Genomic DNA, 27,477 nt, shown 5'->3' on the forward strand with positions numbered 1-27,477 from the left:
CTTTGAGACATGTCATGACCTCATTGCCCTGCCCCCTCAACGCCCACCCAGCCCTCGCCCCCCCTCCGCCCTTCCCTGACAACCCCCCCACCCTTCCCTGACAACCGCCTCCATCCATCCCTGCATCTGAAAGGATGATGAGTCAGTGACAGACCATGTTGCCTTGTGCAGAGTGATCAGCATTCTCCTAGCTCTCCCTCCTCCTCCTACACACACACACACACACACACCCACCCACCCACCCACCCACCCACCCACCCACCAACAAAGGCATATGATTCATCTGGACACACCGATCATTGTCTAAGGTTTAAAAATAAGACTAGTTTGATGTGTCCCCGTACAAAGGAAACAACAAACAAAGACACAAGCACATGGAGTAACTACTTGTGAATTTGTGCACAAAGGTGGATGAAATGATGGAAGGGAATGTTTTTGTTGTAGCACTGCAGTCAAATCGACTGCATTTTGTCAAAGAAGTGAAGATGAAAATGACAACTAAAACACCTTCTCCCTGCTAAACACAAACAGGAAAAGAGGATGGAAGCAGAAGAAAGAGGTCGGTTTAGAGGTGTGGCCATAAGTTATGGCATTGACAAATGTTGTGTTTTGCAAAGTTTGCTGGTTCAGTATTTGAGGAAAATGTTTTCACGTGTTTCTATAGAATACTGGAATACAACAAGGCACATTTCATATTTTTTTAAGATTTGGGGGGGCGAATATTTTCAATAAATGCAAATAGTCCCCTCTTTTACAGCAGTCAATCTTCTCTTAAAATCCAATCAGAATGATAGTGATTTCACCTGGCTAGAACTAGTTCACACTTTCCCCTCTGCTGATGATATGACTTACTGAAATGATGATAGCAGTCGTTTTATCCCAAGGCCCAGCAAGCTTTGCAAACACCAAATGTGTGTCGCTCCCAATACTTTTGGCCATGGCTGAAGAGGTGTGCTCCTAACATCATGGTGGGTGACTGTGAATTAGCCCAGAAGCTTGCACACATTGCAAACACACAAAAGTATTTATTTTTGTATATATTTGGATTACAATCACATTGCTAAACTGAAGTAATTTTATTTTACCACAACAGTCCATTTGAACCTGACACAAAAAAATATTGATGTAATTAGTGTATTTACTTAGAAGTTGAGTGACCTTAACGACATTTGAATTAGACATTGATTTAAATACCCAATAGAGTTTACAAGCGGATTAACTTTTGGAGAAAGAGTTTTAGCTGGATTATTTTACAGATTCAGGTTTCAATCATTGGAGATGAGTAATGGAATACCTTTTGACTGAACTTTAGACAACAAATGTGTTTGGGAAACCCATAGAAAACCTCTGAAACCAAACCGCTACAGCAGTCTGACCTGTGCAATACTTATACTCTGATATCATCTGAGCCTTCCTTTTCCTGCTTGGTTCCCAATGGTCTCCGTCCAAAGGACCTCAACATCTCATAAAAGCATTTCAGGACTGGAGCCAAGACGCACATACACGTATTAGTGGTTGGGATGCCGGGGGCTTTTAAATGCTTGCTTCCCTGAGTGTGTGAGTCTGGAGCCCTGACTCACTAAACTTGAGACAAGGTAAATGTCTGCCAAGGCATCCTGCCTTGCTGTAGTGCCAGAACTAATGCTGTACTGTCTGCCAATGTTTTTTTTCTTCCAATACAAAGTATGAATTATTATTTTGAATTATAATAATTATTATAAAACATTACCTTAAACTTTATCTTTGATTCTCTGACTGGAAAGGAACATTGGCACCCATTTATTTTTTAATTAAGGTTAAAATCATAAACGGAAGCACACAGTTGAGTTTCATATAAATATTTATTGCAGAGGAGGTATCTTTTATGTACATGCTATCACAATGTAACACAATATAAATCTACCAAATATTCCCATATAAGGATGCTATTAGCTTGTCATAGAGCAATAGGTATAGCAAGTACATAATACAGTGGTTTTTGGGTACACTATCACTCACTATACAACTTGTAACAGTCCATAAAAGATAAATGTTTTATTTTTTGTTCTATCAAGGGCAGTGAAACATCGGTCCTACTAATTTCTTGATATCATGCAGAAGCCACAAGAGCAATTGTTACAACGTTACAGCATTGAGTAGTAGTAGTAGTAGTAGTAGTAGTAGTAGTAGTAGTAGTAGTAGTAGTAGTAGCAGTAGTAGTATTTCCCATCAGATTACTTGGTTTGGTCACAAGTCTGGTTGAAATAAAATGAGGCAACAAACAAAAACCACCATGGTAAAAGTAACAACAGGACAAATGGTTATCAATGTTGAAAAGGTTACTGGTCAACAATGGGCCAAAGTTCTCACACCCAAATATATGGATGTTTACCAATGGAGGTGACGTTTTTAACTGTAAACATTCATATATAAATATACTGCTGCATTACATGGACCATTTCCAGAAAGACAGACTAAAAGACAGGTTAAAGCACATTTTGATACTGAGCGATGAGCTGAACTTCTGCTCCCTAATCGCAACCTAAATCCTTTAACCAGCAAAGACATATAAGATCGTTTTTTTAAGTCTATAAATGTAAAACCCAGCCATGGAATTGTCTGCATCCAATAAACTATGCAACAAGCTACAGTATGGAATTTAATAAATAAATAAAAACACCATTATGTTTCAGTTATATTATAGGTTTCCAGGGGGTCGTTCACAAAAATCCCAAGACCCAATGAGATCAGTTTATACTTTTGTCATGTCCAATCAAAAGTTGGGGGAAGCCTGGAGCAGGATAGAACCCTGGAATCCTTTACAGATTCACCCTGAGTTCCATATCATGCTGAATCGTAAATATCATACAGGTTCATCAAAGCATTATAATCAATCTAAGAGTCTGACACCTCTTTTCAGACGGTGTTCTAGAAGCTCATAAAGCAGGGCTGACGGCAAATCTCCTCCTCTGAGGCGGAAACTACCTTGTTGGACATATTTCACACATGCCCAAGAGGTCAATGGTGGAAATGATTTTCAGTAGTGGGGGAGAAGAGTGAGACACCACAGCTACATCTCATGGAGTCAGGCTCTCAGGCTCTCATTACCTTAGATGATCTTCCTCTTTGTTCAACAAATTGATTCAGGGTTTGTTTATCTATAAGTACTGGATGGAAGTATTTCCAATGAAGGCCTTCCAGAAAGATTTTGACTATCTTGTAGCGTTAATTGAAATACAGTTTATTAGCATTTAGCATTCTTATTTTTTAAAATAAAGTGTCTCATGTGATTCAATTTTCAAAGTAAGGACCCATGCCCTCTGACTAATGGCACAGAGAAGTGTGTTTTACATCAATATCATTTTCATTACTTTTCTTCTTGATGTTGAATAGGAAATAAATAACAACATGAAAAATGTGGATCTGTCATTGAATATTGATAATACTGCAGAAATGTTTTTCAAACCTTGTGTGGAACGTGTCAATGAAGACCCCAACACAAACCAATAGTGTACTTACACTGACTGGTCAAATAATTAAAAAGTTACCAAAGTATCATTGGCATACTTTCCAATCAGAAAGAAGGTTGGGACATAATCCTATGAGCATAAACCTCTCAACAATTGAATGTGTTTTTATCAATATAAAATCAGTCGAGCCAGATAGCGAGTGCCGTTGAGAGCACAATGAAACATGCCAATGAACTATCAACACAAAGAAGTAATTCGCTTTGGTTGACAAACCAAATGGGGTCCAAGTACCCATTACCTGGCTGAGCATGCTGTTTATATAAACCACCATCACAGAACACTAAGGGGCTCCCCCTGCTCCAATCAGAATGCCAAGGGGCTCCCCCTGCTCCAATCAGAAGGCTAAGGGGCTCCCCCTGCTCCAATCAGGACGATTTAAGACAAGTACAAGACATTTCTATTTAGTTAGGCACATACAGTAATACATCTCTGAAGATATGGAAGAATTGGAAGTAGCTGAGATCTAAACATGAAATCTAAAAATTCAGCAATTTAGATGTCTGAGTTTAGAGGGCATGTATATCTGACAACCTTCAAGGACTATAAGGCTGAACAAAGAGGATATAGAAATCATAGCTAGAGAACATATTGTCCTTAAACTCTAAATTTTTTATTTATTTTACACATGGGGTTTTGGCTAAAGTGCTCTAGGCCGATTCCCTCACTAAGTGTCTTGACTTGGACACACAACAGCTATTAGATATTGAGGTGTCATCTTCCGTGTACTATCATTCAATTAAAGTTATGTTATTCTTTGGCATTTGCTTTCTCAATGTATTTGTTTTAAGTTCATCTGGCTAGGCGGTTCATACCAGAATACATTGTACATATGAATTTCTCATGCAGTTGTATGGAGGATCTGCTTGTCTGCTTCATATTCCGTCTCTTTCCAGACTCACAGTATTTCACTTCACTGCAAACTCTCTGGCCTTTAAAACATGTGAGACGATGTTGATACCACCACCAGATAACTTAGAAACATCGTAAATGTTAGGATATGAGTTGTGTAAAAGTGAATGAAAGGTTGCATAATTGTAAGACTATGATTTATCAGCAAGAATACTCTGTATACTCTGGAATGCTTCTCATGATTTTGTTGCTTTGTTTCTGTTTCACTTTTATTCCAAAATAGACAATAAAAGCAACAAAAAAAACAATTGGAAAGGAAGGCAACTTGTGCAACTTGATCTTTTCATCCAAGTCACCGTATTCATAGTAAAATGTCAATATATTTTTAGGACTTTAAAGTGGAAAAATGTATACAACAAGAACTATCATTTCAGTTGTCCGTTTGAGTCGAGGGTCATGCTTTTTCTACCGAACTGTCATCCACATCCCAGGGACAAACGTCTGCCCTTTTCACCCCGCTGACCCCACCCCCTTTTGGATTGGGAGTGCTCTGTTTCTGTTTGGATGGAGTGCCGCTCTTTTCTGCATCTTTTCTATCTGAACTATCCTCATAATCCCACGGACAGACTTCAGCCTCTTTTCCTTTGGCTGCTTCAACATTGGCACCTTTCCGTGTTTCCGCTGTTGGCACTTCCTGACAGCTCTCCACATCCCAAGGGCAGACTTCCGCCATCTTGGTTGTTTGTTTCTCGGAGGATTTGCTCTTGTCCTTGGCTTTTGCTCGACTTTTCTCATTGTCAATATCTTTCATCTTCTCTTTCTCCTTCTCTGCTGTTCTTGTGGAAGGTGTGCTCTTCTTTAGCGAGGGGGGGTCCTTCTTTTTGGAGACCTGAGTGGGACTCGGGATTTTCTCCGAACTCGGGGCTGCAGTTGGAGCATCGTAGTCCCAGGGACAGATGTCAGCCTTTGTGGTTGATGGTTGGAGGGAGCTGCCCATTGACTTAGAGGGCTCTGGTAGCACATTCTTCCCTTTACCGTCGACCGGAGCAGTGCCTTTCTTCTGTTTGGTCTTATCTGGTGAGTGAGCAACCTCAACTTTTTTGGAGGCCACTTCCTCAAAGTCCCATGGACAGACATCGGCTTGTTGGTTTTTGGAGCCTTCTGCTGCAGGCGTGGCCTGGTTGGACTGGGGGGCCTGAGATGGTTGGATGGCCTGGCTGGTGGGTGGATGTTTGGACCCCTGGCTCTCCGCTCCATCTTCCCACGGACATATATCTGCTCGGTCTGCTGTCTTCTGGAGGTCTTTAGAATGCCGGGCAGTCGAAGGGGACTGATCCGAGCCCTTTTGCTTCGACTGCTGGGATTTCGTGCCTTTGGTGCCACTTCCATGGACAGTCGTGGTTCCTTCAGGCGCTATGGACACGTGCTTCTGGGACTTGTTTTCAGATGGTGTTGGGAGGTCCTCCACTTCCCAAGGACACACCTCAGACAGATTGTACAGTTCCTTGCCCTTGGTGGCTTCGGAGCATATGGACGGCTGGCTGCCGCTTCCCTGGTGCTTCATGATCCCGGCTTTGGCAGCGGTCTGTTTGTACTCCACCGACTGGCTGACAATCATCTTGGGGTAGCCTTCGTCCTCTGAGTCCGTGCCAGACTTGTTGTCTTTGCTTTTCGGCGGAGCCTTCTTAGTACTGTCCTCCAGAGTCTTCGTTGTCAGTCCCAGGGTCTTTTCTTTAGCACTGGCGATGACACTGAGAGACTTCTGCAACATGGAGGTCCGAGGATGAATTGGCTTCTTGTCTGCGGTCAAGTTATGAGCGCTGGCTGACTTGCAGACCAGAGGAACCGATTCGGTGGATTCACTCGTGGCGTCTAGCTTCTCATCGGACTTCTTCTTCACCAGCTTCTTGCCCATTAAGGTGTCCAGGAGGGAGCCCTCAGCCGTGGCGACCTCCATCTTGTCTGTGGTGGAGCTACTCGAGTCTTCGCTCTGGTCACGGACGTGATCATAGCTGCTGTGGGACTTCTTCAGGGAGAACACCTTGCTCTTCAGTGACTCCTCTTTGGCTGGCTTCCCAGGGTGGGAAGGGTCAAAGGGGTTTTTTCTAAGGACGCAGATGCTGTTCCGGTTGCTTCCGTGGTCCCCCATCTCTTTGTCATCGCGGCTATACTGCCTGTGGACGGACTCGGGGATCTCCGTGATGCGCCTCATCAATGATCGACCCAGACCTTTCTTGGAGCTCCGTTTTTTCTGAAGGTGAGGGTTGTTGGCCAGCATCTTCTTCCTCTTGTATATCTCCAGCTGTGAGTACAGCTTTTTCAGCTCCTCCTAAATGGTTTGTCGAGGAAAGGGGAAAAGAAACAAAGATCAGGTGAGAAATGATCAACAGCGGAGTGCTGTATTTGAATGGTGATTTGAACATTGTTTCTGAAACTGCAAAGAAATAAACGGTGTTACAAATAGCAGACATCCTATCACACACAGAGAGACATGCAGTACAAATCGATGACACGCAGCTACGGACAAGTGCTCAAATGAAAGACAAGGACGGTCTTGGACAGCTTAAAAAAATGAAAAGCGTTTTATTGTTAGCTCTGAAACAGCCTCTTTGCATCGGTTCTTAAATCTTCAAATACAATGTTCTGCTTGTGCGTTTCTCCGATAGTGACCACTAGCACTGACAGTAGCAGGCGGGATGCACAGTGAGGGGTTTCTATGTCTCACACTGATCCACTGACATGGACAGTTTGCTTGAGTCTTTGGCTGGCGAGAGACTCCTTCAGCTCTAACAAACAAACAGAACCTTCTGCTCACATTGGTACGTTTTTCCCAAAGACTGTCGCAAGACCTTACGCCACAGCCATTAATAGAACTGAGCGGGCCCATTTCGTCTGGCGTCTGCAATAAAAAAACTGCCGGGGCTCAGTATTTTTTGTCATGGGGGTCAGCAGGGGACAAATTATTTACATCATCAGGTTATTAAAAAGAGAATGTGAGATTTGGCGGGACGGAGGGGAGGTGGGGGCGGGGCTCACCCGGATGTCCTCTGGGTCCAGGCTGTGTTCACTCCAGGCGGAGGTGATGCTGCTGTTGAGGTAAGACCCCGAGCGACCCATGTCCAGCTCATCCTCGTACGCCTCCACCGCTATGTCGTCCCTCATCTGGGTGCCGGCAAACAGGAACTGGAAGTCACAAAAGAAAAGAGATTCTTTTTTTACATTTGACATTGAATTCATTTAGCAGACACCGTCATCCCTTTCATTGTATGCTGTACAAATAGCGTTTAGCATACAATTGCAATACAAGTGTGTGTCTATGTATAAACATATATTATCCCTATAAAATCCAATGCAGGGAGTCAGATGGCTGAGCGGTGTGGGAGTCGGGCTAGTAATCAGAAGGTTGCCGGATCGATTCCCCGCCGTGCAAAATGACGTTGTGTCCTTGGGCAAGGCACTTCACCCTACTAGTCTCGGGGGGAATGTCCCTGTACTTACTGTAAGTCGCTCTGGATAAGAGCGTCTGCTAAATGACTAAATGTAATGTAAATGTAAATGTGAAGTCATCCTGTACCTCCCCTTAGTATCTCCAGCTATTACTGTAATGCTGTTAGTTAATTAAAAGTCTCATCAAAGTGGACTGAAAGGTCAGACGCCATACCTTGGGGACCAGCAGAAGTCCGAAAGTGATGGTCACAGTGAGGTGTGTGTGAGCAAAGACCAGCAACAGCATCCAGTCTGGGTGGAGCTCAGGAGCCAGAGTGAACCTGAGAGAAGAGAGAGGGAGAGGGAGGGCGGGCAGGCGGGGTGGGGGAAGTAAGAGAGAGAAGGATGGAGAGAAGGTATGACAGTGATATAGAGGATTATATAGTGTGAGAGGAAAATTGATGGAGAGAAAGAAGGAAAGAAATGTAAATCTAAACAAGAAATACAAGGTACCATGAAAAGCAAAACCAATATGTACCCAAAATTCAATTTTCTATATAAAGCCCACGCTCTGTTGAGCAGCAAATTATTTTCCCATTCTGTCTGATTTTAGATAATGCTATGCAGGATCATTAATCATATTGCTCATTCAGAAATATCACAGACTATTAGCGGATTCAAAGATTTCACAGTGAGGACAAAAGAGCTGTTAGCGCCGCACCATGTCACTTAGAGTGTGTCTTTGGATTAGATATCTAACGCATACAAGTGCAGCATAATACACTTCATCAGGAAACGCCGTTTCTAGAGAGTTCCACAATGAATGGCGTATCGAAGAATACTGTCATGACAGGGATTCTGAACCGCTCAATGAGCATGATACGAATGCACAACTGAAGAAGACCACCACTGTCAGCGAGCGAACAAAACAACGATCCCACTTCGTACAGCACTGGAACCTTCTCAGAGACGGCTGATCACTTTATTTTAAGCCCAACTAGATTCATGCACTGTCTGTCTGAGCGTGAACATCTGGTTTCTCTACTGCTGGGAGTGCTTCCCACACAGAACAGGAAGTGTCCTCTCTTTCTTAACAGCCCATTAGCCAGCAACGATATTGTGCACACCTTGAACTGGATTTAGAGCAAAGGTTACAGATGTTTTGTCTGTACTCTACAGTATATTGCTGTGTTTCTATAATGTTGCTACCTGGTGAAGCTTACAGTATGTCTAACAGCAGTCATTATGAGCAAAGGATATCTTTCCAGAAGAAGAAAAAAATATTGATATGACATACCAAGCATATTTAAATGATTGGAAAGCGATTTAAAGTAATCGTCCAACCAGGCAAAACACTAACTGTATAATATATCCATAAAAACTGCCTATATTGAGTACAACATATAACTAAAGCAAGGCTTTAATTATGCTACAGCAGTTACTTTTCAGAGCTGAGAGCAGAAGTAGGGCTTTAATTATACTACAGCAGTTACTTTACAGTTGGCACATCTTGTCACACACTAATTCAACCACTGAAAAGTCTTCATCCTATAAATGTCATCCCGCCAGCTCATTATTTTGTCGAAGTTGGCGAACGGTTAATGAATGCACAGTGGCTATAGATTAAAGCCATATAAAAATGCTAAGGTCTAGCAAATCGTCGGACCCGAAGCTCTGAAGTCTTCCTCTTTCATCTTTTGTTTGAGTTCAAACCAAGTTCCAACGTGTGTGAGGACTTAACTGCCTTGATGTACTCCTACTGAGCCCTGGTTGGAATCCTCATACCACACAAGGTCCTAATTACTCTTATCTTTTCATTTTTCAATGTCCATTGAGCCACCTGCTCTGCCAGACCGGGAGCCCTGATTGCTTGGTAAGACATCCCAGAAGGTCTTGACTGTAGCGGGGTGGGGAGGGAGCTGAAGGCAGGTGGAACAGGGACTAAGGTTGGAGGAGGCTGGCTCTAACAAGGCCCAGAAAGCGTCCCTGGTGGCAGCCTCCTCTCAACACCTCCTTCACAGACAAGACAAGTGTTCATATTTACAAGGGCCTCTCTCACTCTCTCTCTCTGTTTCTCTCTGTCTCTCTCTGTCTCTCTCTCTCTCTCTCTCTCTCTCTCTCTCTCTCTCTCTCTCTCTCTCTCTCTCTCTCTCCCTCTCTCCCTCCCTCTCTCCCCCCCTATCTCTCTCTCTCTCTCTCTCTCTCTCTCTCTCTCGCTCTCTCTCTCTCTCTCTCTCTCTCTCTCTCTCTCTCTCTCTCTCTCTCTCGCTCTCTCTCTCTCTCTCTCTCTCTCTCTCTCTCTCTCTCTCTCTCTCTCTCTCCCTCTCTCTCCCTCTCTCGCTCTTCTCTCTCCCAATACCAAGACAGACCTACATTAATACGGACCAAACTAGGGATAACTTATTCACATCTGCATGTCATATTTATGTATACAGAATATACTGCACATGTACCATTTAAACTTCTAAATCGCCATGTCTGACGCCACACAGAAGCTATCTTGGCTACAACACCAAAGTGCAATTTATCTGTATTGGCTGTTAATGTGTGATTGAAAGACTGTCACCAGTGATTGCAAACATATGCTGTGTCAAAACATAAATCATCTTGACGTGTCTAATTACAACTTAATCTGAGTGAGCTGAGTTCTCCATTAAGGGGGATTCCAACTGGGAAGGGGATTTGTTGTGTCAGCTACATGCAACATCTCATTTAAATACACATGAAACATACACTGGGGAGGGAGAAAGGGGCATATTTGAATGCAATAAAAACTCCCTCTTGGATAGAAGCATTAAAGGACGTCAACTAGAACATCTGCTAAGTGAATACCTGTGAAGATATAACAAGCCACATACAGTCTTACCCACCCCAAGGTTTTGTACAAAATGTGCGTTGTGCAGCTTCATCTAAGTCTTTATAGATTGACAGAGCCCCCCCCCTCTCCCCCCCCCCCCCCCCCCTCGTCTTCAACCCTTCCTCACACACACGCCGTTTTGACAAATATGTAGGTTACGGTGTTACCTGATGATGTGAAATATGGCGGACAGGACCAGCTCGTTGTGGACGGCTATGGCCATGTAGCGGGGCTCGTGGAACGCCGAAGGCACCGTCCTCACGGCGAAGCACAGGTACACCGCCCACAGCAGGAACAGGAACTCAGCTACAGGAAACAGGAAGTAGAGTCGGGTCAACGCAAAGGTGGCTGATACCTGCCCGTCCAGAGCAGTAGCACAGACCAGTAATAGAGGTTAATACATAGAGGCTGGCCATCAATCTTCTCCATCTGTGAATACCCAGAGAAATACAGCGTAGAACTTGTTGGAAATGACGTGTTCTATAAATGCCTTAAAACCTGGTGGTAACAGATGTGTTCTCTAGGTGCCGTCTGACAATTGCATATGGAGTTGTAGCTGTCTGTCTGGGTATAGTGAATTTCCCCACAGTCCTCTTGACAAGTCCGTGTGATGGCTTTTGGGTAGTTGACAGCGATAAATGTCTGCTTTTACCATGAAAATCTGTCCCCATGATGTTGACATTCACGGCCCTGGTCTCCATGGATAGGAGCTCACCCAGGCTTGACGTGATGTGGACAATGTACACAGCACAGCAGGATGATCTGCAGACTGTTTATATTAGGGCCTTGAGGACTTAGATCCATCACTTGCTCTGTTAGAGCGTAACGCTGCATGCTGTAACAGGTTTCCTCTTCTTCCTTATGAAAAACGTAGGAAGATCAACGTAGCTGCACGCATAAGAGTGGGTTTGGTTGGGTTACAGCTCAGTGATAGACTATTTGACTGTGGATCAAGAAGGTTCAATTCGTTGGATGAAATGCGTCCCCTAAATGAACACATTATTCAAAGATATTCGTGGCTTCAGGTCTTCGTGTTCCAACCCTTCCAGAAACTACAAAATGTTGAACTTCATAAGATCACTCTTTGTAACTGTAAAGGAACACCTGTTTCCCAAATGCTAAAACAGGGCCATCGCTCAATTTGAAAAGACCTTGGAACCTTCGGAGTCAGCAGAGGCATGCTAAAAACAGATCTGCTTTTTTCACTGCACTTCACAACTTCTACTTCTCTATGAGTTGGTTGGATTTTTTGTAACTGTCTTCCTTATGCCATCATCATGTCTGCATGGGTACTGTATGTCTCTCTCTCTCTCTCTCTCTCTCTCTCTCTCTCTCTCTCTCTCTCTCCTTTCTCTCTCCATGTGTGTGTGTATCTCCCTCTCTGTGTCTCACTTTCTCTCTGTGTCTTCATCTCTCTCTATGTCTCTTTGTGTCTCCCCACTTTGTCTCTTTCTCACTCTCCTCTTTGGTCTCACTCTTTCTTCCACTAAACACCAACCTTCAGTCCCCCACACACAGGTCGGCGCAGTTACCTCCACCCACCTCCACCCTCCCCCCCCACCTCCCACAGAGCAGCACAGTAAACCTCCACCCACCTCCACCCTCTCACCCCGCCCCACCCCACCACCTCCCACAGAGCAGCACAGTAAACCTCCACCCACCTCCACCCTCTCACCCCGTCCCACCCCACCACCTCCCACAGAGCAGCACAGTAGACCTCCACCCACCTCCACCCCCCCCCCCCCCCCACCTCCCACAGAGCAGCACAGTAAACCTCCACCCACCTCCACCCTCCCCCCCCCACCTCCCACAGAGCAGCACAGTAAACCTCCACCCACCGACAGCCATCATGTAATCCCAGCGGTCCAGCAGACACATGCTGAACTGCAGCCCGTCGGGGGTGTAGCCCACGGCGATCAGAGCCAGGTTCCTGTCCAGGTTCTGGCAGACGGCCGAGGTCCAGGCCACCAGGAACCAACAGACGATGAGCAGGATGATGCCCAGGAGACGCAGCACCCGCCAGCTGGTCATGTAGGGGATTCTCTGGGCCGTCCGCGACAGGAACACCTTCAGCACCCTGGGAATGGACACGTCATCATGTGACGCTTTCATCACCATGCTCAAAAACAAATGATAAAGTCTGAGTCGAATTTCCTTCATTTGTAGCATCTGTGCTGTATTTAAAAGTCTTTCCACACAGACAGTTAATCCCAAATTAATGTTGGGGGGGCGCTGAAGGAATCAGAGGGCTCCTTAAACCTTCCAGCGTAGAGGACAGTCCTCGTTATCAAACTCTAACTGTCCGACACATTGATGAAGGGTGCTCTGCATGCCCTTAATGAGGGCCTATCCAAAATGGATCTGTACAATGTGCTAAGTTTTACTAACCAGACCCTCGTACATTTCATTTGTACAGAGGGTCTGGGATGTCTCGATTGACAAACGTTAACTTCCTTGAAGGCGGGTCCTCTGTTGAAGTTTAAAACTATTGGATCCGCCTAGAGCCACTCTGATTTGCCATAACCAATCGCAAGCGTTTGCCTTAGCCAACTCCTTCACCACTACTGTAACGGAGCTAGCTGCCGTAGCTGGAAAATCAAACTTTTCCCGAACCCCGTGGGGAGGAGGTCCACAACATCATGGCCACCAACAAAACTCAGCAAGGAATGTTCTTGCTCCGGCTTTAACCTATATTCGGCAGCGTTGCCACAACGGCAGAATAGTTTTGCTCGCATCTTTCTCCGCCGCCATTACTGAACTACTCAAACAAGTGCACAACATTAACGTCATCGTCTCAGCCACTCCCTCTGTTCTCTGATTGGACCTACAAAAAATATGTTTCTGGAAACTGACTTCAGAACCGACATCCCAGACCTAGTACAGAAGCAAAATCCAAATTGAGCGGAAGTACGTAGGAGGGCAGAGCCAGGCTAAAGTTTCACCTCCTCGGGTACGGAGCGCTCCCACGTCGATTAGCCAGGTGCTAAAAACTCCCATCCCTTCTCCTCAGCAAAGCCCTTCATTAGGGCCCGTTGGACATGCTCACCTGCCACGACGGCCTAAAGTGGCAGACTCCCATCATGCTCCTCTGCCTCTTAAACACAGCAGCCCTTGTCTCATTAACAGCCTTAAAACAGGCGCTAACCCTCCTCCTCCTTCCCCGCCTCCTCCCACAGCTCTCCTCTCCGCTGAAGAGAAGCTCTCGCACTCGCTCTGTCTGTCTATTTCTTTCTTTCTCCCTCAGTTTTTTTTCCCCCTCACTTTCTCTCCCCCCCTATCTCTTGGCATGGCTCCCCATTCGATAAGAAAGTTTAAATTGAGACTGAGCAGTTGGTTTTGTTGGTGTTGATGTTGCTGGTTTTGGTCAGATCCCCTCCTTAACTAACTGGGCAACTCTCCATCTTTCCTAACAAGGTCGTAAATCTCGATTCTGAATGGACCTCTGATGATCCAGCCAAGATTTCTCAATTCAAGCTACCCATTAACGCCGGACCAGGGAATTACATGGAACCCTGACTGTGTTGTTTATCTATCAAATCCAGTTCTAACATTTATAGAGGAGCATCACTTTAAATCAGGATAGCCTGGGTCCTTTAAAACAAGGTTGCAATAATGCAGGAGGCTGTGTGATGATTAGTAAGCACTCAAAAAGTGAATTACATTAAGGTAGGAAACAAAAAGTCCACTCCAATAGAGAACAAGCAGCACACGGTCGAGTGACCTCTATTTCCTTTGGATCGCCATCGCCGAGGGAAACCAGAGCGTGAGGAACATAGCGACCCCAAAGATTAAAACTGCAAAGGTAGACTGTAATTGGGCACAGGCGCACTTAGGTACCTGGATCACCCGAGGCCCTATCCAACGCCCCCGTGCTTAGAACACAGCCAACCTATTTCTGTACACCCATCCAGACACCCCCCCCCCCTCCCCCTCTCCCCCACCGTGAATCACTGGGTTGCTCAACACATGCAGACGCATCCGCTGACATTCTGTCGGCATGTGGACGGTGTGTGTGTGGGGGTGTGAACAGAGGAGTTTACCTGTACAGCTTGAGGGTCAGAGTCCCGTAGACGGTGGCGAAGCCGAGCAGGCGGACCCATCTCAGCAAGATGCAGCGGAATATGCTGGGCTGGAAGTAGAGAATCACCACCTGTGGGCAGACACAGGGGAGCCGGGGCTCAGGTTAGAGCTCCTCCTCTGCCTGTCGTGTCAGTCGTTTACACGGCAAACTCTGACGGGGCATCACGGCTTCCCGCCCTTGACCTTTGAACCGAGGACGAAGATATGACTATCCCCGAAGCTCTTCTCTAGAGCTCACAGGGTCGTTTCAGAAAGGGTAAACAGAGAAGCGGTGGTGCCCCAATGCTGGGTGGCTTTTCTGTTGGGATGGTAATGTGCTTGTGTCTCTGGGAGCTTTGACCCAGCGCTCGCGTTAGCCTGCTGCTCTGACGCTCCAAACACAGTGCGCTCCAAACATTGGGAGTGCTGATTCATCTCTACTTATTCGTCTCTGCAGTCGGTGCTTGAACTTTGTCCACCCTAAACTCCTAAACGATGTATGTTTTGCAGTCTATCTGTTTCACACCCAACCTGGCAGTTCACTTTTAGTCTGTAGATCACACACAATATGAAACTGTATCAATAATATCAGGAAAATCCACGACAAAATCTGTCTTGACATTGATCTCTCATTGTTAGTGTGTGTGTGTGTGTGTAGATGTATATCCTCCTATATTCAGAGGATGTCTGCTCTCTCTGAAATGAGGCAGTGTGCCCCAGACGAGAGCTGTAATTGAAAACGAGGCTCACAGCTGTGCCGAGTCCTCCGACAGACCTCCACAGCATCGAGATCAGTGTGCGTGACCATGTGTGTGTGTATGTCTGTGTGCGTGACCATGTGTGTGTGTGTGTCTGTGTGCGTGACCATGTGTGTGTGTGTGTCTGTGTGCGTGCGCATGTGTGTGTGTGTGTCTGTGTGTGTGCGTGCGCATGTGTGTGTCCATATGCGTGTGTGTGAGACTGTGTGTGTATGCGTGTGAATGTGTGTGTGTGCGTATGTCTGCGTCTGTTTGTGTAAGTGTATGCGTGTGTGTGTGTGTGTGTGTGTGTGTGTGTGTGTGTGTGAGTGTGTGTGTGTGTGTGTGTGGGAGGAAACGCTCTCTCTGTGTAATCCAATAAGGCTGTGCCTGCCTTCCCACTTCCCTGAATGTGAGTCCATTGGATTGATTAGCCCAACTGCTTCCGTGTAGATTAATTGCTCAGCAGTGTTTGAAGTAACTGTCTATTTGGACATAATTAAGTTCTACGATCCTTGTGAAGGGAGCAGAGGTCTAGCTCAAACAGATCTGGATTGACTGGCAAAAAAATCAACTAAAAGGTTTTATAAAGCATTTCATTTATCACTATCTTGTGTGGATTCCAATTCAATATTTTGTAGCCTCTGGCTCCAAGCCCCTCTTAGTTAAAACCAATGTAGCTGAATGTAGCCACTTTGCAGCACGTAACTGTGCAGTTAGTCTTACTTCCGACTGATTAGTGTGTTCAAGAAAACAGGGGTCTAAAACCTGCTCCCAGAAAATGAGTGGATAGCTGGGTGTCCACGCTTAGTAAGGTTGGAGTGGAAGATCCACTAAACATCCTGGTTCTAGTAAACTAATCCACCAGTAGGCTAGTACAGTAGTACAGTACAACACCAGAGCACTCTTCCTGCTTGGAAATTGTGAACTTACAGTGAATTTTTCAGTGTTTTTCACATGACCATGAGCTTACATTATGGTAATCGCGTGGCTTTGACAGTAAAAGTAAATCAATGATGAAGCAAAAAAGGGATATTCTATGCTTTCACTCAATAGCTAATTCAATCAAACATGGATGAGTTCTCTTCATGTTGGTATAGAGCCACGGAAACCCACTGAACTGATGCCCAAGCAAACATGACAGCAAACGGATGGTCTCCCAGAACATAAAAAGGGTGAAAAAAAAAGATCTAAAAAAAATAACATAATAAATAAATAAACCTTAATTATCTGTGCATTGCAGATGTGCTGCGATTGTTAATGTTAATCGGATTAGCAGAGACTTCAATACGTTCCCCCAGGCTGCAGAGAAGACGCAGGCATGTGAATGTTTTTGCCAGCTAGGCGTGAGTCAGTTAGGGGACAGCCTGGGCCTCTTGGGGGACAGAGACCCACGTTGTCATTCGCTTGGAGTCACAGGGTAGCCAGACGCGACTTGGCAACACCGGGGAGCTAAGCTACTTTCTGGAGATCCGCTCAGGTGTAAAACCCTGCACTATACGCTCCCTCTGAGTTACATGCTGCTTACATGTTTAATACACGGTACACGTGCCAACCGCACACACACATCATTGCACGCACACATGCAAAATGGAAGTTGTTACACTACAAGTTTTTCAAGGGAAGAGTTCCAACCTCAGATCCTTGGTGCACTTGCGTGTGACAGGGAGGAAGAGAAGGGTGGAGCCAAAAACACAGAGCGATGAAAGAGAGAGGAGCGACAGAGAGAGACGAAGAGAGAGGAGAGATAGAGAGAGAGAAACGGAGAAGACGATTGATAGACAGAGACCGAGATGAAGAGAGGAGGGGAGAGAGAGACAGGGGGACGAAGAGAGAGGAGGAGATACAGAGACAGAGAAAACAAAGAGGAGAATAGATAGACAGAGACAGAGGAGAAGAGAGGAGGAGAGAGAGGCAGAGGGCTGAAAAGGCACTGAGCAACTGGCTGACGCATGTCTTTAGTCTAATGGGAATGAACAGGGCCCGAGCAGGCAGCTAGGGTCACCATGGGACATCCAGGACCACAACACCTTCCCAGAAAATGTCACATGCTCACAGCATGGCTTTACCCATGTCTGGAATCCCAGATGTCATGTTTTCGCACTGTGGCTCTGCTTATTGTTGTTGGTTGTAGGTGTACGGTCCAGACAAGTGTGTATGACATACAACACTATGGTGTAGCTCCACGAATTACAAGAAGCACATATGAGTTTCTTTCTGGGCATTATTGTTCGTAGAAGCGGCAGTCCTTGTAAAGCGTGTTCTGAGAATCTTCTGGTCAAAACTCTTTCAAAGCAGCACAAAGCAGAAATGAGGTATTTTCTGAAAGATAAGATCTTAAATATATCCCACTGGGCTCTCAACCCTCTGCTGTAAATTTGATCCAACAGGATATCCTTCACCTCCAACACATACACACACACACACACATAACCTCAACCCCCCCCCCCCACCTTTCATTTTTCAAGTTCTGCTGAAACCTATTCTCTTGACTAGGTCCACATTCTGGATCAGCCATTTTCTTTGGAAAGGTTTTTGAGAACAAGAGGGTGCTGATGTTTAAGCTGCCCTTAATACCAGCATGTATAAAGTGGAAGACCCATCCCTCCCTCCCTTTTTTCTCCCTCCTTCCTTCTCTCTCTCCTTTTAAACCTTTCATTAATAATCAATGCTAAGTGCAGGGAACTTTGGACTCAGCCGCCGGGGAATGTAAAGGGATAGGTTGTTGTATGTGCACGTGTGTGTGCCTGCCTGTGAATGTGTGTGTGTCTGTCTGTGAAAGTGTGTGTGTGTGATGATTGCGGGGAAACTTATACTTTAAGGACATCAGTATCTTAAGAGCATTATTAACATCCTCAGCTGCCCTGGTCCATCCAGCACTCTGGTTTCCGACCCAGACAGTGGGCAATGGGTTTGGAAGGAGCAGAAAATTGAGGCAACGATCAGATAGCTTCATCTAGAACGGATTGAGAACGATCAACAATAATTACGCCATTTTCAATGTATTTATTTGTTGCTATTGCGCAGGGGCATTTGTTTTCGTTGTTTGTGTTTCTGACCCAGACAAAGAGGTGAGGTCCCAGGTGTGTGCGTGACTTGTTGCCCTGTCTCATCTGGTGATCTAACTCTCCTCCCTCCCAAACACCTCACCCCCCAGCCCTCCCCCAGCCCCCCCCCACGCTCCTCCCTCCCTAACACAGCCCTCTCATGTGGAAATGAAACACAGCACAACTTGTTTTTCCAGAACCTGGGGAATCACAACACCACAATCCCTGAGGGAAAACTCCACCAAGAGAGGAAGAGGGACAGGACCAACACATACTTTCCTGGGGAAATGTTTTAACATGCCATTTAAAATGTTGTTCAATATGAAAATTATCGGCCTACATCAAACCATCCTGAGCCTTAGTCTAGTGTGTGCATCTACCATACAGAAAGGTAACCAGTAACATCATATTGTAGATGTAAGAACGTTTCATTTAATCTGCCTATCCACAGCCAATGGTAATTTTGTGTGAGAAAAGTGTGAGAGGTCTTTGTTTATTGGTGCTTGCTTGTGCATGTGTTTACATGACGTGGTTCCACTGCCTCCCAAGGAGAGACTGGGTAACGGTGCTGTTGTTCTGCAGCACAGTCCAGACAGCAACAGACAGCCCAACAGCTTGACACCCCACTGTAGCTAGCATCGCTCCACTGGTTCTCATTCTCTGCTTACACATTTCTGGAGGACAACACAAAGCTGGCAAAGGGATCCGTGCGTGAGTGTGTGTGCATGTCTGTGTGTGTGTGTTCTCTGAGAATCATGCTCACGTGCAGGCACAAATACCCCACTTCTAAAATCAAAAAGCACCCTCTTTCTGCAGCTCATGCGCGTGAGCTAGCGGTGAAGTTGCACTACCCTTCCCAAACCTTCCCAGCCACGTGGGTCTTCAGAGGCTTCAACCCCCCCCCCCCCCCCCCCCCCCCCCCCCCCCCGAGGACAGCCCCCGTTAGGCATGGCCAGACAGGGCACAGTCCGTCCCCCTCTCCACACGTGAGAAGGCGGGAAGTCTCACAGCTGTGGTGTGACCAGAGTCTTGGGAGCTGAGGGCACTAGCGGTTAGCCCCTGTGAGTCGACGAATTATCGTCTTCATTAAAGCGATGAGGGTTTTTTTCGGAGTCGTTCGTCTCTGCTGGATTGGGTTCCCAACAGACCCGGATCCTTTCAGTGGGTGAGACTAGTTGATTATGTCTGTGTGGGTTATATTTTTTCCTGCGGCTCCTTTCAACTCTGGTTTCAAACCGTGAATATGAACGAAAGATACTATGACCCCGTACAGCAACAACACAAAACTGAATGTGTAGCCTAAGCACTGACAATATCAACGATGCAGTCACTAACAATCTTTCACTGCCGAAGACGAATCCTTCTATTCACAGTCCACGATCCTCCTTCTCACGCATGGCTGGTACCTCGTCTCCTCTACCCACCCGACGCCAACATTCGAAACCCACCCGGGTAATGCACAAAAAGTCATTTTGTGCTACAGCGCTCGCGATAATTAGCTCCTGCATTGGCAGGCTGAGGAGGTATCGAACTAATTAGAGACCGTGAGGGAGTGAGTGGATTCGGTGAGTACAACAACATGGCAAGCTTGCACTAACACAGAGTACCGGTGCATGTAATAGACCTGTGATGCGTACACAATCAAGATTTAAATGAGATGGAGAGATCGATAGGGAGGGTGAAGTCTCAGGGGATTGATCCCAGTACAATGGCTCCTCTTTTCAAGGTCAGAGCGAGCGACTCCTGGGATCGATCTCGCAGCGCGGGTCACTCGAACGTTCTTTCTCGTTTTGCATACCGTAACGCTACTGCAAAGACCGTGGCGTGGAGGCACACAGTCATTCCAGGGCTTGACCTTCCAGTCGGAGTATAAGATTTCCACCTCTCAGAAGAAGAGGCTTTAAATAATTAAAGGGTCAGGCTTCTCGGGGTGAGTTCTGTCTTTTGGAGTTATTATTTCAGCTAGGAGGAGAACATTCTGGAGACAGCTCGTTGTCAAATCTAACATTTACTATTTAGCATCGTAACTAGAGTGTACAGACCATTTTCCTGACCCTGCCAGCCAATGCCGTGCCAAATTCAGACTTACATTTCCCTTGCCTTTACGAAATGTCCAACAGACTAAATATCTAACTGGTAGTGAAAACACAGTTACTCCAAAACTGTTGTTGTACAGCCTGTGAGGTGTTCAAGGGGATTCTATTAACTTTCCAAGTGGGACCTGAAATAGTTTGTCTAAGATGGTTGACTATGTCATGCCGAACTGCGATCTCATTCTACAGTCCCACTACCCAGGAGGGCAAAAAGAACAAATCACTCTGGTTAATTTCACATGTCTGCCTGCCTGTCCCTGTGTGAGGGCTGGGGAATGGATTCCTGTAGCCCGGGGGCCTATAATGTCACAACACACCTATCACACCACTTTGAATGTTTTGACACAGCCTCTGCCATATCCGGTCCAGCCTCATGTCTGTCCCCTCCTGCTCATCACCTCCTCCTGCTCATCACCTCCTCCTGCTCATTTCCTCCTCCTGCTCATCACCTCCTCCTGCTCATTTCCTCCTCCTGCTCACCTCCTCATCACCTCCTGCTCACCTCCTCCTGCTCATCACCTCCTCCTGCTCATCACCTCCTCCTGCTCATCACCTCCTCCTGCTCATCACCTCCTCCAGATCATCTCCTCCTCCTGCTCATCTCCTCCTGCTCATCTCCTCCTCTTGCTCATCTCCTCCTGCTCATCACCTCCTCCTGCTCATCACCTTCTCCTGCTCACCTCCTCCTCCTGATCCCCACCCCATCTACTGTCTCTCTGTTCCCCTGATTTCTGAAACAATGTGGAGCCGGGAGGGTGGTGGTCGGGTCTGTGTGTGAGGGTGTGGTGTGTGTGTATGGGTGTGTTGAGGCATGGTGGTGTGTGTGTGTGTGTCGTAGGGGGGTGGGGAGTCGGAGCAGCAGCGATGAATCCATTTTGATATGAAAGCTGACACTTCCTCCCTCCCGGGAGAGGCTGCCAGCGGTAGGGAGGTAATGGTCTCTCCCCTCCAGGCCCCCAGGGGTTGCCGTAGTGTAAATTACATCCAGGTTGAACTTTGCGCCATCAGGACCAGAGATGCTCGCTGTGGCGTCCCACAATTCCCTTCCCACGTCATCTAGAGCCAGACTTTCGGTCCTGTGACAGACATGATCTGGGATGTGTGTGCAGGGGTTAGCGTGTGTGAATGTGTTGGCATGTGTGTAATTGAGTTCCTTAGTAGGTGGCGGGTATACTTGTGTCTGTGCGTGGGCGAGTGAGTTATGGGGACACATGGAATCAGAGTTCCCCTGTCTGGGTCCTCGCCTCAGCTCTGAGAGTTTGGGTGTCATTTGAGGAGAGGACGGAAAAACAAAAAGTTAAAAGAACTTGCTTACCCACTCACACACAGTGTATTTCCTTGTTATTTTGTCCCACTCTATTGACACACAAAGAGAAATGGAGAGGGAAACAGAGGAAAAAACTGAAAGGGAAAGAGAGAAAAAGACAGAAAGAAAGAAAAAAGCGACAAAGGAAGAGGGAGAGAAAGAGAGCAAGAGACAGCATCTGTGAGTTCGAAAAGCTTGCGCCACGGCACTTTAGACAGGCAGGGCAAGCACAATCTGGAAGGGAGGGCAGGGAGGGAGAGAGGGAGGGAGGGCTCCAAACACGCGAAGCAAACCTCCAGATCCACTTAAGGCAGATTGAAAGCGACAGAACAGCTTGGATGGAAAGCAGAGAGGCTGGAGAGGAATGGCAGGCAGACTGGGTTTCATAGCCTGACAGGTCAGGATGCATTATCCCCTGGTCTTACTGTTTCCCATCAGCCCCCTGATGGGCTGGGACACCCTGCCTGCAGACCCTGCCTGGGGTGGGGTGGTGAGGATGGGGTGGTGCGAAGCTCAGGAGGGGTAGAGATGGGGGTGCTGGGGTGGGACTAGGATCGAATGGGGTAGTGTAGGCAGTGTAGGGGGGGGGTTAAGGATGGGGGATGTGGGCTGGGGAGTGGAGAGGATCAGGTGGGGTAGGGATGGGGGGCATCCTTTGAAATAGAGAAGAGGATACATTGTGTGCAATGTGACATGTGGTGGTGTGTGTGTGTACACGCGTGTGTATGGATGTTATTATTTAATGTATCCTTGAATTTATAGGCTTTCGCTGTGCATTCAAAGAATAGAATTAATGCAAAAATAAGTTTTGCAAATATTTAACAATCATTTTCTTTTAATGTGTGTGTGTGTGTCGACAGACAGTAGGATGCCTCCCGGGGGCTTCTTGGAGGTAGAGAGCCTAGCTAGGTGGTGAGAGAGAGAGAGAGAGAGGCACACACACAGGGATGGAAGGGTGGGGTTCAGAACGACACACAGCAGGGAAGAAGGGAGGAGGAGGTGAAGAAAAGGGACATAAAGAGAAGGAACGACAAGCCCCACAGCCACCGGAGACAGATGCATGTGGAGACAGAAGACAGGCCGAGGACATCAAGTTAAGTTGCATCTGGAAAAATTCACTTCCTGATACATTCCCTGCCGTGTGATCTCTTCTTCATGGCCGGGGCCCAAACTCCCGTGGCCCTCGGTGAAGTGAGGAGGAAGAGCAATCCTAACTCGGGTTTGTTTGGCCCCATCTCAGGATTTCAAGCTCCCAAAATAAGACGGCGTGCCGAGACACAAACACAGGATTGGCGAGCTAATCCCGGGATCACATTGTGAATCACAAATGTGGGAGTCTGCTCTGCTCTGCCTCTCTCTCTCTCTCTCCTCTCTCTCTCTCTCTCTCTCTCTCTCTCCCTCCCTCCCTCCCTCCCTCGTCTCTCTCCTCGGCCAGACAGAAATAGCCAGCTTTGGCTCTCCACGTAATTTGGTTTCTCTCTCCCTCCTCGTCGGAGGCAGGGGCTGAAGTTATTGCATGTGACACACTCAGGAGAAGGGGAGAAAGGGGAGATGGTGTGCCGGGGGAGGGAAGGGGAGGGGACGGGACGGAGGAAAAAATTGCATTACTCCACAAAGCAGACTGACAAGGGAGGAGGATGAGATGTGTCTCTTGGTCCTTAATAACACAGGAATTATTGAAAATAGACGCAGCGGTCCTGGCGGAGACAGAAGCAGCAGGAACCGGAGAATGTCTTCTCGTGTCTATATTTAGATTGGGGGGAGTGATGTGTCTCATCCTAGCAGGCGAGCCTCATATCACATTCATAGGGGAGGCATGCAAATGCATCAGGGCGGAGATCAATCTAGCGTGCCTCGTAGACGCTCATGTGCAGAAAAGCTCCAATTTTCACATGAAGGGACACAGAGATTCATATCAAAATGAGATAGGCCGGCCTTAAAGGGGACTTGAATTTCACTAAATCAATCCAGAATAAGGGGATTTCCAATCTGCGTGTTACATCGGAATTTCAATTTACAATTTTTTTTTTGCTTTCACAGAGCGCATTTCGCTTCACTGGTTGGACTGGAATGCTAGCTGTTATGGAAAACAGTATGGAAGCAGATGATGCTAGACCAAGGAGTTGCCGAGGAGCGTGGACCGGGTTACGCAAACATACCACAACAACAACCACTAACAATAAACATCCAGGGGACGACACCCCACCAGATGTCACCGCTGCCCCCCATCCAAGAAAGAGCCTCCAACCGACCAATGCTGCAGCTCGCTTTTAAACATTATTACTTTCCAGGACCTTGTCGCCGCTAATTGCATTGATTAGCTAGCTCTAAATCAGTTCACTTTAATTACATTTAGTCTCCTTGGCTAGGCCAGGCTTGTAGGTTCCCATGATCGCCACTAAATTGCAATTACCCAATGCCCCGGGCAGAAGTGAGGCCAGTGCACCATCACATCTGTGTAAATCAATGCGGTTGATGCGATGTGTTAGCGTAGCCTGCTCATTTGTGATCATAATCGGGGGCTTGAAATGTTAAGGCCTGATCTGTTCATTTGTCCAGTACCAAATGTTATTAGGTTTTTATTAATACAATAACATGCATGCTAAGTTGTTGGGTTGTCATTGGTGAAATGTATATAATATCTGTGAAAAGCTATGGGAGATGAACGCACTGATTTGAAAGCCTAAACCAGCTTGTTTCCACAGAATCCACATCCAGCTCACATCTTGCCAACATGATCTGAAAACAACGGTTTCCGTGCAGCTTCCCGCAGAACCTGCAGCAGATGAGTGTGGACATTATGGCTAGTGAGAAACAACACGACTGATCTGCGTGTAAACGGCACCATGTAAAGGATGGAAGAGAGATACTGTGGGTGCTGCAGATCGGAGGGCTGCAGAGGTGCGGTGCCCATTAACCGTGAGTGGCCCCGCTCACCAGATGGCAGCCATCACAGGTTGCTGGGTCTGTTGGCCCATCCATCTCACCGTTACGGCAGGGCACAGGCGAGCCCTGGGATGTTTGTCTCTGCCAAACACCATCTTATCACACACACCGTGGCTGTGAAAACACTGCTTATCTCATCACATCAGAAATAACGTTTAATGATTTATAAGAGAGAGGTTCGGGTGTCCTGACGTGACCAACATTCTCCAGTGTGCCGTGCTACGTGTGTTGTACAGTAACCTTGCTGGAAAAAACATCTATTGAATAAACTCTTGAATAAATATACAGCAGTAAAATTCATCCATCGTTCATCATTTTAAGAGTTGTTAGGATGTTATCAGAGCGTGGGTCGATCCATCTTATTAATTATTGTAAGATATGACAGTGCTGTGCAATACGAAACACACACACACCGACGATAAAGGAATAAGATAAACGACAGGGAAAGATGATTGCCGTGGTAGTGACTCTGGTAAGTCCATGAAATATCCTGGAAATGAGACGTGGCACAACGGTCTCCCGCACAGCGACAGCAGCTTAAAGATTGACTCAGGTGTGTGTAGAGTACATTTTCCAGTCTATCGCACCGTAACCTGAAGAACACAGCTTGGTTTGTGACGCCATGTGCACAAACTACACACACACACTACTACACACACATGCTCCTACACACATGCACACACATACTGTACACACACACTTATACTACTGCACACACACGCAACTCAAAGAGTATGTAAGACTTACCGGGAAGTAGAGAAGCAAGGTTCCACACAAAATGGCTTCCAGCAAGACCAGTCCGGACGCTCGAATGCTCTGAGGGAAACACAACAACAGTCTTACTGGCTTCTGATCATTTAAAAGGGACATCAAAAAAGCATACCACTAGGAAAAAAACGACTTTCATAGAAGACCATCCTATTAGAGCACGGCAGATAGATATGAATGAAATGTTCCTGATGTAGTGAACTTGTTTTTTCACTCAAGAAGAGCAGCAACCAAAAGCTGTTGCCCCGGGCCTCTGTCGTAGAAGGATTCACCCTTTCATACTTTTACTATGCCACTTCTATCGCTCTCGTATCTTCCTCCAGTTGACAGAATGCTTGAGGGTGTTCTCAAAGAGCTCACAACAGCTGGGACTTGCATTTGAGCGCGTACATATTGTGCAAAGCACCCAGCGCACATCTATAAAGGATGACAGACATTCATCATCGAAACCCCTTCCTAAATGAGCTCTGGACTCAGCACGACAGCCCCAGTCTGTTCCTGACAAACGACAAGATAGGGAGCCTTGCAAACACCTAATAGGCGCTACGTCTGTGTGCTTTTGTCGACGAAAATGTCTGATCTGTAGCCTGGAACACAGATGCAGAGTGTCTCGGAGACGCCTGAGCAGCAGAACGCCTGCGTTCCTCGTCAGGTGTGAGCGTTAGCAGGAGTGGATCAAGTCCTGACTCTGATGCTGGGGAATCTCAACAGGCTAATCCTCCGATTTCTCACACTTAAGACAAAGCCTTTAATGAAGCCAATTATTGGACAGAAACAAGCAGCTGCTTAGGTGACGCACTAAGAGGATTTGAGAAGCACAGTCAAAGGTCCACCGCGGTGCAGAAAGTGTGAACTAGCTCAGTAGTACAGTGTGGGACTATTTAAGTGGCTATCAAACGGTGCCAGACCATGCATGACTAATGCATTGTGTACTTTATATATAATCACTGACTCTCTTTTCTGGCACTGGGCTACGCATCCATATTCAGGCTTCCCGGCTGGTCCCTGTCCAAGGTCCTGAATCCTGGGTGATCAACACCGTCAGATGTGCTGTTTGAAAATGAATCCAAAGCGCTGCTGAAAGCGCCGGCCACATGTGGGATCAGATGATGTGTTGTGCAGAGCAGCACTTTGATGTCCATATGGCCAGACACACATCCAATGACATCCAGATGGGCCGTGTGTTATGAGCCTCATCTGAATGGTAATCCCACACACACGGTCTTCCATTCCTCAGCAGTCATTGAATCCAGGGGAGGAGGTTTGTTTTCAAATGTGGGTGGGACAGCTTTCCTTAATAACAACGAAGGACGCGGCTGTTAAAATAGGCTGTACTCCACAAAAAGTGGCAGGGACATATTAGTCCTGTTCAAAAAGGGATTCCGTGTATAACAAACAACCATTTGCACACTGCAGTTCCTCAAATCGACCCATAACGACATCCCAAAAACGGAGCGGTGACGACGTAACCCCCCCTCTCCGCCCCGCGCTGTTACCTTGTTCCTGCGGTAGCGGTACACGAGCACCATGCTGATGAAGCTCAGCAGCATGCCCAGGGCCTGGAAGGAGAGCACGGCCACGCGCAGGCCGGCGTCTCCAGGCGCCACGCACGGCGTGTCGTCCTTGCAGTAGGCACAGCCCTCCCTGCAGGGCAGGCAGTCGCTGGACGAGCCCTCGTCCGCGTTGGGGCCGCTGTCGGAGGCTCTGTCCTTCGTCCCCGGGTCTGTGGGACAGATGGACACAGCGGGGGGGGGGGGGGGGGGGGGGGGGGGGACTGTGAGCGGGTGACATTCAAGCCGAGTCCTGCAAAAAACCCTGTTTCACCTTTCAGAAAGTCCGTCTGAAACGTATGAAAGATGCGTTGGAAAGAGATGTATATT

At 46.9% G+C, this 27,477-nt stretch overlaps 1 protein-coding gene across 1 annotated transcript in view; it reads right to left on the reverse strand.

Annotated features, from left to right (window-relative positions):
• Nucleotides 1–4,755: 4,755 nt before the first annotated feature.
• gpr158a (G protein-coupled receptor 158a) overlaps nt 4,756–27,477 on the reverse strand; it is a 42,430-nt gene continuing 19,708 nt past the window's right edge. Inside the window, exons 4-12 of the mRNA XM_047023974.1 lie at nt 27,094–27,320; nt 25,577–25,645; nt 14,682–14,791; nt 12,480–12,718; nt 10,809–10,947; nt 8,020–8,125; nt 7,395–7,541; nt 7,174–7,257; nt 4,756–6,687 (exon numbers count right to left, since the gene is read on the reverse strand). Coding sequence (XP_046879930.1) covers nt 4,813–6,687; nt 7,174–7,257; nt 7,395–7,541; nt 8,020–8,125; nt 10,809–10,947; nt 12,480–12,718; nt 14,682–14,791; nt 25,577–25,645; nt 27,094–27,320 — 2,996 coding nt within the window. The 3' untranslated portion in view covers nt 4,756–4,812. The remainder of the gene's footprint in view (nt 6,688–7,173; nt 7,258–7,394; nt 7,542–8,019; nt 8,126–10,808; nt 10,948–12,479; nt 12,719–14,681; nt 14,792–25,576; nt 25,646–27,093; nt 27,321–27,477) is intronic.

This window comes from Hypomesus transpacificus, chromosome 8 (genome assembly GCF_021917145.1).
Source record: "Hypomesus transpacificus isolate Combined female chromosome 8, fHypTra1, whole genome shotgun sequence".
In the NCBI taxonomy this organism is placed as follows: Eukaryota; Metazoa; Chordata; class Actinopteri; order Osmeriformes; family Osmeridae; genus Hypomesus; species Hypomesus transpacificus.